The following is a 14482-nucleotide window of genomic DNA, read 5'->3' as shown; positions in this document are numbered from 1 at the left end:
AGGCCCCCACACCGCCTCCCCTCACAGGGCTATGGGACAGGCTGAAAGGGAGACAGCCCATGTCCCACCCTCTGAGGTTCAGAGGTGCCTAGGAGAAACCTTGAAACCTTACCTGTCCGTCTCCATTAGCAGCACTGTCCCATTCACTTCCCAGGTGATGATGGCTGGAGGGTGGGCTGGGATTTTGCAGGCAAATCTAGCCACGCCCCCTTCGTGGACCTCTGTGGGGAGAGGCTGGACTTCAAAGGCAGAGAGGGCTGCAAGGAGGGGGAAAAGGAGAGGCTGAGCCCCAGTGGGGAAGGGGTGAGCAGCTCCACCTTTCAGCGCATTTAAGAAAGGCCAGCACCACAACGTATCCAGTTAGCTTGCAGTGACAGGCTCCAGTTCCGAGGAGTCCCAGGAGGTCTTTGAGAAGGTGGCAAGGAACTGGGAATCAGTGAGCCACTGGGGCCCCTCTGGGAAAGGCAGGCTCCTTGTCCCCACCCACCCTCCGTGACCATGCCTTCCCCTGCCCTCCCAGGAGCCTTATCAGCACTGCTAAGTTGTGCCTCAATAAACTGCAATGCTGCTGATAAGAGGGAGCCTTATCAGCAAGGTCCTCCAGGGGTCAACTGAGCAGGCAGGAGCCACTTTGCCTGCCTGGAGTCTCTCTGGCTTCTTTGCTGGGTAACCAACTTGTTTGCCTCACCAGCGCTTTACAATGAAGCACAAAACTACGGATGCAGTGCCAGTCAATTACAGGGAAACCCCAATGATTCCCTGGGAATTCTGGGCTCTGCTCTCTTCACAAAACAAGACAGAAGGACCCCCTTTTCCCTTCAGGAAAGGGCTGCAAGCCCCCCACCAACAATCCACCTCCCTTTCTGTTGTTAGCACCACGAAGAGAGAAAACTGAGTGTGCATCCCATTACTCTCCTGGAGGGTCACTAAGAGAGTGCCATGAAAGAACAGAGGAAAGGAGGAAGGGTATTTGCCTTGGAACCCCGCTTCCCACCCAGCAGCACAGAAATCCAAGGGGACTCTGGTTCAGAAGGGCTGCCCATCTGCAGCATCACCTTGGTGCTACTGACACTCCAGAAATTTTCAAATTTTCAGTGGAAGGAGGTTTCTGAAGTACCTCTACCGCCCCCCCCCTCTCTCTCTCACACACACACACACACACACATACCTAGAACCAGCCTTCTGAAACGAAGGTAGTTTAGAACCACCATAGGGCAGTAGGTAAGTCTAAGGGCTATGGCTCTCAAGCGGGAGTGGAGCTGGCGGGACAGCCAACGGAGACCATGTGCCAGAAGAACATCCTGGGAAGCAAGGACTCTGCAGGGACCTCCCCAAACCTTCCACCCAGCCTGCTCTGTTGCAACAGAATTGCCAAAAGTGTGAATTGTGTGTGTATGCTGAGAAACACATGGATCAAAGCATGAGGGACTGGTTTTTCAGCATTGTGTTTCTCTTGGAGAGGTGTAGAGGCATAATAAATCCGTCTTGCTGGATGGAACAAAAGCTTTTGTGGATAAAGAGGAAGGGGCATTCCAGATGCAGTAATGAGGGAGGGTCCCAGCCATCTGTTTCTCCTGCCTGGCCCTATTCATCACCTCTGCCAGGATAAATCTCAGCAGGGGCTGCTCTACACAGGTCTCAGTCACAGGAAGGCTGACCCACAAGAAGCAGGGCGAGCTCTGGGGTGCCCCCCCAATAAAATAGAGGGAAGAAACACAGCTGTGCCTAAGGGACACCAATGGAGGGGGGGTTGAAAGTTCTTTGGCACAGTCCCCAGAGCACCCCTCTCCCAGGGACTCTTGGTGTGGCACTGAATCACCTCCTGCCTCTTGGCAAGTTGGAGGGGGAGCTTGGATAGCAGCCAGACTGTAGCTGAGACTTATGGAGAAATGATGGTTTCAGTACATGCCAGCCAACTGACTCTCTTTCCCTGCAACAGGCAGCAGCCGCATGTACCTCCTCCTCCTCACCTTCCTTTACAAAGCATTTTCTCCCCAGCAAAAGAAAGGGCCCTTCAGGAGGCAGGATGGCTAATTGCTGTGCCAGGAGAGCTGTATGGCAAATACAGGGGAGGGGATTTTGAGCCCCCATATCTAATGTCACCCTCTGCAGAAGCTAAAAACCAACCAGCCCCAGAGGCCCTTGGGCTAAGCCTGAAAAGAGAAGAGCCCACAGAGCCAGGTGGAGCTGGCCTGCTGATGTGGGGGAGGGGGTTGGTGTGTCCCCCCCACCCATAGCCTTGTTCCTGCACAGAAGAGTGAGCAAATCTCCCCCACACACACACTTCACAGCCTTCTTCCAAATGGCCAGAATCCCACCTTGCCCCAGTCAAGAGCTCATGGCCAGGGAAGGCAGAAAGGGCCTGGCCCCACAGATCACTGAACCCTGTTCCCCACCAGGCTTTGAAATCCTCAGAAGGCTGGGTCCCTAGGTACAAATCGCTAGCACAGATCAGGAAACCTGTACCATCCTTTGGAAGGGAAGGGCAGGAAGCGTCTAGCATCCGCCAAAGTAGGCATGTGGGTAGGCATTCAACAGGGAAAGAAGTGAAGCAGGGCAAGATGTGCAGAGGGCCTGGGTGGGCAGGTTCAGGGGGCAGCATTTCTGCAGGGTTGGCCTCCATGCAAAAAAGCAGAGGATAGGGAGAACTGCCCTCTTGAAACCCGAGCCGTCCATCTCTTTGTAGAGCTGGAGAAAAAAAGGCCCTCCCTAAATCTTCTTTGATGGCAGGCCAAGCTGGGCAGGGCCCTGGCGACCCCATGCACCCCCCTTCTCTGCCAGACCCCTCCTCTTCTAAGCAGATGAATAGCCTTCCTCAGCAATGTCTGCCTCTCCCCCCTCAACAAAAGAATGCAAGTCTGGACACTGGAGGGAAGCGAGGTCAGCTGCTCTGGCCGGAGCAGGAGCAAGACAAGCGGCTGCCTGGTGCTTCCAAGTGTGGCCTGGGCTTCCAGAGGTCAGCCGGGAACCCTGGCAACGCTCCCCCTGGCCCCAGTGGGCTCTGTGTGGCCAGGCAGCTTTTGTCTCTCGCAACCAGACCAGCAGTTGGGGATGGGGTGGGGGAACTTTAAGCCAAGAGACCCTCCTCAAAGGACATGGTTTTAGTTGCAAGCACATTTGTTTTGCCTGTGCATGCATTAGGGCCTAATTAAAACTGGCCTTTCCTTTGATCTATGAAGGAGCATAGGGGTTTGTGTTGATACTGCAAGGGCTGAAGAGTAAACTAAGATAAGCATTAATGGGGATGAAGAAGCCACTTCTTTGCAATGTTCTGAAGCAGCCATTGAGGAATGTCCAATGGGAATCACTCCTGTCCAGAGCACCTATTAGCCAGCAGGCTAAGCAATACACAAGACCTCCATTGCTCCCTGAGCATCCAGTGTGTGTGCTAAGCAACACACAAGACTACCACCCCAGCAGCGCTGTTCATTTCTGTTTTTTGCCTCCAGCAGGTTTTGAATTACAGCTTCTTGATATCCACAGACTCAAACCTCTACAAGCAAATCAGGAATATTTGGTCCTTCCTTCATTCAGGGTAACCTGTAATGTGAATTTTGGATTTATAATAAGGAAACTTTTTTTTTCCAGTTTGGAAAAGACAACACCATGCTTCACCAACGGAAAGACAGCACCATGCTTCTCTGGAAAACTACAGAGTTGGAGGTATGGAGGATGCTGTGGAAATGAGGACTCCGGAGGAGGAGAGTCATTGCTGGGGGAAGGGGGGGCGCTCTTCCGCCAACTGCCCTCCCAGCAATGGATAAGGCCCTTGATTCTATAGAAAGCGCCTAGGTTTAAAAATAAAGGAGAAGCATTTGAAAGATTCCCCAGCACCAAACCATAAGAAAGGATCCTGGTGCATGTGGGCTCTTGGACAGAAAGTTCTGGCCTTTGACCTAGGTCTGGGGCAGTAAAGAAGCTGCTCACAGATGTGCAAGTGGCAGCAGAAATCAATCCCAGGTGCAGACCCCAAGCCCCCCCCTCTTCTCTTTTGCTCAGGGATGGACAGGATCAGCTCCCTGTACGGAACTGGCTGCTTAGGCTCTTCACTCTGTTCTGCCCAAACCTCACAAGCAGCTTCTTCAGGGAGGACCCCGAACCCTGTCAAGCTGCACCCCACGAAAGTCCAGAGATACATGGAACCTTTGAAGGAGCCGAGAGCTGGAAAATATCCTGCACCGAGCCTGGCACCAAATGGGGAGGAGTAAATCTTCAGAAAATCTTTCCCTGCCGCCTGCATCATCATTCTGGGCTGCCACTTGGGAGATGCCCGCTCCTTCTGCCACCTTTCCAGCCCAAGGCCATCTTCTAGAGCCCCACAGTGGCACCCCGGGGCTCAACTTCCTTCATGTACCCTTAAAGGGCCCCTTGCGCTTGGGCCAAAAGCAGAAATGCAGGCACAGTAGCCAAACTGTTCCCCAGCCAACGGGAGAGCAGATGAAAATGCTTCAAAGGTGGCTCTCTACAGGAGCCTAGTGGGGTTTTCCCTGGGCCAGACCAGGAGCTTGTTAAGCACAGCCCACCCTCATGTGGGAGCCCAGTAGCTCCTCCCTGCCATATTTGGCCTCTTTTTTTCCACAGAATATTGTAAAGGAGGAAATGCACAACAGCTGCCCTTCCCTTGTCTTGCAAGGGAGCTCAATGCAGCTAGCGACTGAAAAAAAGGAAACACCCCTCAAGTGTTTTAACACATTTCAGCACAAACACCAGCTGTCACCCAATCCAAGAATCTCTCTGGTGCTCTCCCCAAAGGAGACGATCCCCAGGCTCTGAAGCTGTCTGGGCAAAGAGCTGCTCCCTGAGCAGCAGCTGGACCTTTGGGGCTCAACACCAGCCCTATAAATGATGCCCAGGGAAGTCTTTCCCCCTGGGAACAGCCCATTCCCATGCAGCAGCTAAGGCTCCCCAGATGTGGGAATCTGCCACTCAGCTCCATTTGCTCTCCTGATCCAGCAAGGCAGCCAAGGCCACTCATTGCTCCCTGACAAAAGTTATGCAGACCAAGGCACCCTCTGTGCCCAATAATGGACACAAAGAATGACAACCCAACTGCTGAGTTGGCACCTCCCACAACTGCCGGAGCTCATCTCCCATGCTGCTCCACTATGGCTCACCAGCTACCACAGCTGATTGTACACAGTGCCCTAAGCCCCGCACAGACCATGTGACAGCAGATTGTCATGGAGCAACCAAATAGTGGAGCTTCTTCCTTGGGGTAGAAAATGCCAACAGCCTTCCAAGTGGGTAACCCTGGATGAGAGATGCAATTTCCAACAACCTTCATAATGTTGCAAACATATGCATAAATAAATAAATAAATAAATAAACAAGACAGTGCTTAGGAAAACCAGCCAGGACGGAGTCCTCAAAGGTCCTGCTGGCTCTGTATATGTGTGTGTGTGTGTGTGTGTGTGTCTGTGTGTGTGTCTGTGTGTGCATGTCAAGTCTGTTGTAAATCCAATCAGCCTGGAATTTCTGCTCCCCTTAAGGCAGCTTCTTTCTGAAGAACACCAAGAACAGCCAGAACATCCTGCTTGGTCCCGATGGCTTCTGATCCACTCCTCACTTCTGCCAGCTTTGCCTCCATGGCAGCCAGAGAAGCATCTTCTTTGGCAAAGTCCTGTGGACCAGCAGATCCGCCTTCTGAACCCAAGAAACTCCCTTCAGCCCCACCTTCCTTCCAGCAACCAAGCCTGCAGCATCCAATGCCACTTGCTAGCAGTGTTTGCATATTGATCCAGGAGCGCAATGTACGGCTCTGAAAGGGTTAATGAAGAACATTTGTTTGCTTGGATCTTAGGAGCTACCTGGCAAGAAGTCCATTCACAAATGCTGAGAGGGGGGAGAGGCAGGAGCTCAAATTAGATTTGAGGATAGGATGCTACTTTCTCCTTGCTATTAAGCCCAGCACTCCCCCTTTGTGTTGGCAGCTGCTTCACTTTCTCTCCCCACAGCATTGGTTGGTTGGTTCCTTCCTTCCTCTTCTTATTCTTTCTTTGCCCAGACAAAAGCCTTTCCTGGCTGGGTGGCTGGGCATCGAGGCAAAAGCTTAGCATTGGGGTTCACTGTCCAGTGAGCACAAATGTCACAGCCAGAAAGCCTTCACTTCTTCCCATCCCTCTGTTGATTGCAGCGAGTGTGGCTGAGCACCCAAAACAGGCAACCTGCATCTTCACTTAGGTGAAGGTGACTAGTTATGAGTAATCAAGCTGGAATACTGGAAGTAATCAATCCCAGTTTACAGCTGGGCCAGCAAAGCCACCCAAAAAACAAAACAAAACAGTGCCAAATTGAAACTAAGGTGGCTGTTCTGGGGCTTCTGCACATGTGGGCAGGAACTGCCAACCCAAACCCTAGCTTGCCTTCAGACATGCCCCTTGATGACTGAAGCTCTGGTCCTGAGGGGGACCAAAAGGCCCAGCTGTTCAGCTGAGAAGCAGGGAAATGGGGCCAGGAGGTCCTTTTGGCCATTGCAGGAAGCCAACAAATGCAGAGGAGACAGAGCCCCAGGAACTCACAAGGCAACCCAAGGAAACCCATTCTCATCCTTTTGTCTTTCAGCCTTATTCTTGTTCCATCACCCAAACTAACCAGGATCTATTTATGCAAACCAGAGGCCAGGAACAAACCCTGGGTTAGTCTTCTGCAGTTAACATGTGTGTTACAGGAATATTTAACTAGGCCAACATATTCGCGGACTATCTGGGGAAGGCAAAGTGCCTGCGGGCAACCAGCCACAGAAATAGTTATTAAAGGGGGACAGAACTTGTTGTTCAATAAGGTTAGGGTTAGGTTTAATAGTTTGCATTAGAATTAAAGCTGATGCAACTTCCTTTCTGCACTAACCTGGAAAGCTAAACCACAGCCTGAGATCATTGTATATAATATACAAATGGATGAAGACTATTGCTTGACATAGTGTAAGCCGCCCTGAGTCTTCGGAGAAGGGCGGGATATAAATGCAAATTTAAAAAAAATGGGGGGGGATAGGGGATGCCTCTAATTGCTGGCGCTCTAGGAGGCCTTGAATAACAAACAAGGGTTTGTTGTATTCCAAAAAACCCGGAAGTCTCACCTGGAGGCTAAAACAGATAAGAGAGAGAGAAAGGATGGACCCAGTCAAGAATTTTCCTTCCTTATTTATTTATTTATTTATTATTTTATTTATTATTTATTTATTAATTAAACTTTTATACCGCCCTTCTCCCGAAGGACTCAGGGCGGTGTACAGCCAAGATAAAAAGCAATAAGTATACAAAGTTAAAAATCAATTTAAAATACCTATTCAATAGTGGCCGAATTAAAACCATCAAATTGACCAACCTAAAATACCCCATATAAAATTACAGAAGATTTAAAAATTTAAAATTTAAAATATAGAAATTTAAAAAATCTAAAAAATCAGTCCAGTCCCGCTTGAATGAATAAATGAGTTTTTAATTCCCGACGAAAGGTCCGAAGGTCAGATATTTGGCGCAAACCGGGGGGGGAAGGTCATTCCAGAGAGTAGGTGCTCCAACAGAGAAGGCCCTTCCCCTGGGGGCCGCCAGCCGGCATTGCTTGGCGGACGGCACCCTGAGAAGACCCTCTCTGTGAGAGCGTACGGGTCGATGGGAGGCATAAGGTAACAGCAGGAGGTCCCGTAAGTACCCGGGCCCTAAGCCATGGAGCGCTTTAAAGGTGGTAACCAGAACCTTGAAGCGCACCCGAAAGACCACAGGTAGCCAGTGCAGACTGCGCAGGAGTGGTGTTACCCGGGAGCAACGTGGTGCTCCCTCAATCACTCAATCATCATTCTAGTCCAGAATGCAGCTGCATTCTGGACTAGCTGAAGTCTCCGGTGCACCTCAGGGGTAGCCCCATGTAGAGAGCATTGCAATAATCCAGGCGAGAAGTGACGAGAGCATGAGTGACCGTGCATAAGGCATCCCGGTCCAGAAAGGGGCGCAACTGGCGAACCAGGCGAACCTGGTAAAAAGCTGTCCTGGAGACGGCCGCCACATGGTCTTCAAATGACAGCCGTCCATCCAGGAGAACGCCCAAGTTGCGCACCCTTTCCGTCGGGGCCAATGACTCACCCCCAACAGTCAGCTGCGGTTGCAGCTGACTGTACCGAGATGCCGGCATCCACAGCCACTCCGTCTTGGATGGATTGAGTCTGAGTCTGTTTCTCCCCATCCAGACCCGTGCGGCCTCCAAACAACGGGACAGCACTTCGACAGCTTCGCTGGGGTGGCCTGGGGTGGAGAAGTACAGCTGAGTATCATCAGCGTACAGATGATAGCTCACCCCAAAGCCACTGATGACCTCACCCAACGGTTTACATAGATGTTGAACAGGAGGCGAGAGAACCCACCCCTGCGGCACCCCACAAGTGAGGTGCCTCGTGGTCGATCTCTGCCCTCCTGTCAACACCGTCTGCGACCGGTCAGAGAGGTAGGAGGAGAACCACCGATAAACGGTGCCTCCCACTCCCAACCCCTCCAACCGGCGCAGCAAGATACCATGGTCGATGGTATCAAAAGCCGATGAGAGATCTAACAGGACCAAGGCAGAGGAGCAACCCCTGTCCCTGGCCCTCCAGAGGTCATCCACCAACGCGACCAAAGCTGTCTCCGTGCTATGCCCGGGCCGGAAGCCGGACTGGAACGGGTCTAGATAGACAGCTTCCTCCAGGTACTGAGGAAACTGCCACGCCACCACACTCTCTACAACCTTCGCGATAAAGCTTGCCTAGAGCAATGTCCTGATGCTGAAAAAGTAGGAAGAAATCAGACTGTTTGTCCTTCCTTAAACTTCAGAAGGAAGTCTTGAAGGAAAAGGAATTCTCCAGAACTGCAATTTTCCTGTGTCTCCATAGCCAAAGCCAAACCAGTCAATGGGAAACCACACCCCTTGTTTGCCTTGTTTTAGCTTGGCTTGTCCGTATTGTGTGTTTCTGATGCTGCCACCAAGCTGGTCTTTGGTCACAGGCTCAGGTGGCTTTAACAGGACTCTTTCAGGGACTGCCAGGCCTGTGCCTGGGTGGTACCTGCAGGCAGGGTTGGTGTGGGTGGGGGCAATCCACTGCCACTGGTGGTGCATGAGGCCAGGAGCAAAGGAAGCAGCCCCCATGGGCTGGTCTCAGAAAAAATGTTGGCCAGAGGAGCCCAGCCCTAACCCTCATTATTATTTAATTTTCTTATATCCCACCTTTATTATTTTTATAAATAACTCAAGGTAGCAAACATCTCTAACATGCTTTCCTCCTGTTTTCCCTACAACAGCTACCCTGAGAAGCGAATTGGGCTGAGAGTGTAAAATGTTATCATTTTTACACCTGTGAACAGGAATTGCAAAGCCATTTAGAAATGTAGTAAACTAAGTGAATCCGCCAATTTCAATCATATCTTCTTCTCTCTGAAAAACAGCTGTTGGTTTGAAATAATTTCAGGGGAGTCTGCAGTGTTCCATGAGCTGGATTCTCATTTAGTCCAAGTCCTGCCTGCTGAAATACCAGGCAACTGGGGAAGACTGCAGATATTGGTCCCACTCAGCTCCTGTTAGTTAACAGGGCAGGCAGGGCCGGCCTCAACTTCAAAGGAGCAGCCTGATCTTCTGCCCACTTAATCTTCTTGTATGGTATTAGCATTTTACCCTCACTTGGTGCCTCACAAAGAAAATGTAGAGGAGGAACCTCCCCCCCCCAAATTATCCTGCTGTGTATTAGAAGCCATGCTATTGGCTTTGCCTGGTTACTATCTTATCTTTGGGGTCCCCTGTAAAAGGGGAAGGTGAGGAAGAAGAAGTGAGATGTGAGACCCATCCTTTCCTGCCCCCAGGAATGCAGGGAGGGCAAGCCAGCCCCCCCCCCCTCTGCAGAATGCCATCCGCTTTGATGGGCTCTCAAGATAAGGCGGGGGAGGGGGGGTTGTGGCAGGGAGGAGGCTGCATTCCTCAGGAACAATTCAGGGCAATCACTGAGGAGCTGACATGGAAATCTCCACCCTGTGAAGGAGGTCATCTGCTCTTTTAAACCTCATCCTGGCCAGTTTCTAACCTTTTAACCCAGTGAATCCTTAATTTGCACATGAATAATGGAATGGTTGCAGAGAGTGCAACAAAACTCCACTTCCTGGCTAACTTTCTAGGCTCCTTCTGTGTTGGGGCCTTAAACTCCATGGCAGATTAAAGTGTTAGATTTCCAAAGGCAGCACCCAGGATTGCTCTCTGAAACCCAAGGCACAGGAACGTGCTGAAAGTTTGAACAAAGATCCACAGAGCGGGCGGGGGGGGGATGGGACCCCCCCATGCTTCTCCAGAGGAAGGGAAGAGCAGGAAGGCCCCTCCTCCACCTGCTGAGAATGTGGGGGTTCAGCTTAGCTACAAAGAAGAAAGTTGTTTTGTTCTTAAAGGCTGTAAAGCCATCACCAGACCAGGGGAGCTCTTTCCCCTCAGCACAAAATGCTGGAAATTCAACTACCCATCCCCCAAAGATCCTTGCAGCAGACAACAGGCTGCGCAGCTTAATTCCATCTCCTTAAAGAGTTTCAGCTTTCTCACGTTAATTGTAGGAGTTATGGACACCAGAGTTTGGACATGCAATATTTTAAGCACACAAGGAAAAGACCATTCAAAACATACAAACACTATCAGCCTTCCCATCTACAGGAAACGTGCTTTTATCATCAATGCTGAGCTCCAAATAGTTGGAAATAATGAGGAGTCGCAATAATGCAACAGCCCCTGCTTGATGTCTTCCAGACATACCTAGGAGGAGGAGTCCCACAGCTGCAGGACATCAATGAAGTCCCAGGCAGAAGAGCTCAGGGAGCATGGCTGCCAAGCACAGCTGGAGGATGCCAAGAAGACTGTGGGCACAGGGCCAATTTGTGGAAACAGGTGAACTCTGGAGTTGGCTAACTGACAACCCAAATGTGTCTTATTGTGCACCTGTAAAAATCCTTCCCTGGTGCCTCTGAAAAGCGGAAGCAAAAGTTGGGAGGGGATCTCTTTTATGCTCTCCTGAGAGCACAGTGTGCTGCTGCTTTGGTGCTCCTCATCACTGAACATCACATACAATCACCCCAATAAGGTATTTTTTTCAATTCCTGAAGGCATAGTATAAATGTCCTTTCACCACAGTTTCCACAAGATGAGCACAGCCCCAGCCCTCTCTCCCAGCCACTTATAAGTTTAGTAGAAGTAGCTCCCAGGGAAGGGGAAGATCCTGCTGCAGAAGAGACAACCCCTCCCCGGAAAGGCCAGCTCTGTTGCCAGATCAAAGAGGGAGCTGTTGCTGCTGGCCCTTCCCTTCATCAACACCTTCCCCCTTTCCGGCCTGACACTGCTGTGCTGATGGCAGGAAGGATAGCCCCCTGCACCCCACAGCTCGACCCTGCTGCATTGCTTGAAAGGAGGGATGCTGGGAGAAGGGTTCTTCCTGCAAGTATTGGCATGTCCACCCCTGCGTGCTCTTAGGGTAAAGAGTTCCCTGGTCATGAAGCAACTGGGGGAAAGGACCTGCTGGAGGGCACAAAGGGATTCCCAAGGTTTGAGACACAAAGCAAAGCAGGGTAGCAAACACAATCACAAAATAGTGCCTTACGACTCCTCTACTGAAAAGCATACAACTTCCACACCTAGTTTATCTCTTGAATTATTCTGCACCACCACTTGGAAGTGGGGAACGCCTACCACAAGATCTCATGGCCAGTCTCTCGTGGAAGCACCAAGTTGGGTAACCAGCAAAGTAGTATCTCAAAGGACCATTCTGCTTTTTACAGCTTGTGGGAAGGGGCAGAGAAACATTTTGTGGCCAAGCAGGGTCTTCCCAAAAGTCAGCAGGGCCTCTTTTCTACCCTAGGGTCAGCCAGCCTGCCAAGGAGCTCTCCTCCTCCTCAACAGCTCAGTAATGCGGGCAGAGGCTCAAATGCTTTGAAAGTACCACAGGATGGCAGTAAATCCACAAATATCAACTGACTGCAATACTTTGGAGAGTTTTTAAAATCAATTTGTGGAATAAGCCACAAGCCATGATTCAGAGATGACAAGCCAGGGTTCACACAACTTATCTAGCCACAAAAAACCAACTGTGGTAGCACACATAATCTTCCAGATGTTAAAAAACTAAGCAACCTCCCTTGCCATCAACTGTATGGATTAGAGTGTCAGCCTGGCTGCCTCACAGAAGGGAAGCAGCTGCAGCCTCTGCTCGGAAGGTGGGTGCACGTGGAAGGAGAAGGCCGGCCGCTTTCAGAGCATGGCACAAACCTGCTTCTACAAAGCATCCCAGGACAGGTCAACTTGCCCCAGCCAAACCAGAGGCCCCGCCACTGTGATGTGCTGGAACTGGCCCTCAAAGGAAGTCACGGAAACTTACTTGCAAAGGTGAGATGCGCTTTCTGGCTGAGAACAGCGCCGTGTTTATTCAGAGCCAAGCACTGATAGCCTCCTTCATCCAGCCTTTCGCCTGGCTTGCCGCTCTCCAGCTGGCGTATATATAAAGAGCCATTGGACAAAGAGTGGATCTGTTCATTTTCAGAAACTTTAACTCCATTTCTGAGCCACGTGATGGTGATGGGGTCCTCACCACGCACCAGGCAGTCTAAAACCACAGCTTGCTTTCTGGCAACAGTCACATCTTGAGGCTCTTTCACGAAAAACAGTTCACTAAAGCTCCTTATCCCTAAGAGAACAAGAGAAGTAAAGCACCGTGAGCAGGAAAACGCTCTTTTTGCCAGAGGCCTTTTACCCTATTTTCACCCAAATATCCACAGGAGCCACCCTGCGGCCAGCAGCCTTGAACCCTCTGGGGCACCTGGAGGCTGCGGAGAAGGGCTGGGTGCTTCTGCTAGCCCCCCACCCCAAGCTTCTCCTCCTCCTCCGGTCTCTGCACCAGCCAGCTGCAGAACGGACGCTCCAACGCGGCAGCTCCTGAAAAGCGGGGCACCCCTGGAGGGACCAAGCCCTCGCCGCCCGCGGAGGGGCCTGGCCCAGCTCCCTTTCTGGAAGGAGAGGGTGGGATCGTCCGTGGGGAGGCAGGCGAAGAGACCCGCCGGGGAGGCTTTGCGGAATGGGCAGCCGGCCCAAAGTAGCGCGCGGTTCTCCGGGAGCCCAGGCGGCCGAAGTCGCCCGCTTCGCGAAGCGCCGCAGGGACCAGGCAGCAACGGGCGGTCCGCGCGCAATCGGCGAGGCTCTGAGCTTCCCCGGAGCGGCCGGCCTTCCAGCAAGAGCGCGCTTTCCCAGTCTGGGCTCGCCAAGGGCCGCCTGTCCGGCCAGAGCGCACTTGCGCCCGGCGAGCCGGCTCGGCAGCAGCGGCCGCGGCCTCTTGTCCCGTGGGCGGCCGGAGGGGCCGGGCGAGGCGGGTCAGATGCGCGCCGCCTGACCGGGAAGGGACTCACCTGGGAGGGCGGCAAGCAGGAGAAGGGCGGCGGCGGCGAGGCCAGGGCTCCGGCGAGGCGCCATTTAGCAACGAGCACCAGCGTGCTCTTGGGCATCGCCCTCCCCGGGCGGCCAGCCGCGCGACCCCTCGCTCCACGGGCCGAAGGGCTTCGCTGGCGCGGCCGGCCTTTTGCTCCTCTCCGGCCTTGCCGGGACACAGAACGGAGGCTGGCGCGCGCGGACAGACGGCCGCACAAAAGCGGGGAGGGGCGCTGCGGGTCCGGCGGAGCAGGGCAGGCCGGGCCGGGCGGAGGGCGCGAGGCTCCCCGGACGCGCCGCGGGTCCGGCGCTACTTTTGCGCCGCTCGCCATTGGCCGTTGCTCGCGGCCGGGGTGGGGCGAGCGACCCCCTGCTCGCCCCGCCCCCCGAGGCCGGAGCAGGCACCTGAGGTCAGACGCTCCGGTGGGAGCCGCGTTCCCGCTATCGGCCGCGCGCACTAGCCGGCCGCGCATCGCTTGAAGGGCGACGGGAGACGAGGCGCGCAAAGGCCGCTTCGCGGACCCCGAAAGGCCTGTTAGCCGCCCGGTTTGTTCCTGAACCCTCGATGGGCGTTCCCCGCCAGCGTCCGAGCAGACGGGCGTGGGGCTGGGCTGGGGTGGGGAAGAGGCCGCGCCTGAGCTGAGGCCTCCAAAGCCCCCTGAATGCAAAGGCGGCGAGCGGGCTCAGCCCAAGGAAGTGCCAGAAGTTGCGGCGTTGTGTGCCAGTCGATCAGAGCGCCGGGTGCCCCGCAGCCGCAGGTAATTCTGGGCAGGCGGCTGGGGCCAAGGTCTCCGTTTCTTTTGGGCGCAAGAGAAGCTGGGAGCGGCCTCTGCTCTTTGGCCACACTGAACCTTCTGCTCCCTTTGTGGTGGGCAACATTTCGCACAAACCCGAGGAGCAGCTCCGCCACGGCGGCGCTCTCGGCGCTTGCAAGCCGGAGGCAGTTTCCGTGCTCTCCTCCCCGGGGCCGTTGGCAGCCTTTTGTTCTTTAAGCTGATCCCAGGGTAACGGAACCTTCCGTCGAGGAGGCTGCGGAGAGTCTCAATCCTCCGGGTCACGGTTGTCCCAAAGGGGCTTTGGG

At 53.2% G+C, this 14482-nt stretch overlaps 1 protein-coding gene across 2 annotated transcripts in view; it reads right to left on the bottom strand.

The window, feature by feature from the left end:
• PRTG (protogenin) overlaps positions 1 to 13698 on the bottom strand; it is a 51003-nt gene extending 37305 nt beyond the window's left edge. Inside the window, exons 1-3 of one of the 2 annotated variants that reach the window (XM_058156492.1) lie at positions 13383 to 13698; positions 12362 to 12667; positions 113 to 257 (exon numbers count right to left, since the gene is read on the bottom strand). In XM_058156492.1, coding sequence (XP_058012475.1) covers positions 113 to 257; positions 12362 to 12667; positions 13383 to 13446 — 515 coding nt within the window. In that variant the 5' untranslated portion in view covers positions 13447 to 13698. The remainder of the gene's footprint in view (positions 1 to 112; positions 258 to 12361; positions 12668 to 13382) is intronic. The other variant, XM_058156493.1, reaches the window with a different exon arrangement.
• Between the last annotated feature and the right edge of the window lie 784 nt (positions 13699 to 14482).

The sequence above is a fragment of the Ahaetulla prasina genome, chromosome 13 (genome assembly GCF_028640845.1).
Source record: "Ahaetulla prasina isolate Xishuangbanna chromosome 13, ASM2864084v1, whole genome shotgun sequence".
Lineage (NCBI taxonomy): Eukaryota > Metazoa > Chordata > Lepidosauria > Squamata > Colubridae > Ahaetulla > Ahaetulla prasina.
The sequence above is the reverse complement of the archived record's forward strand: the minus strand, read 5'-3'. Positions and strand labels throughout refer to the sequence as shown.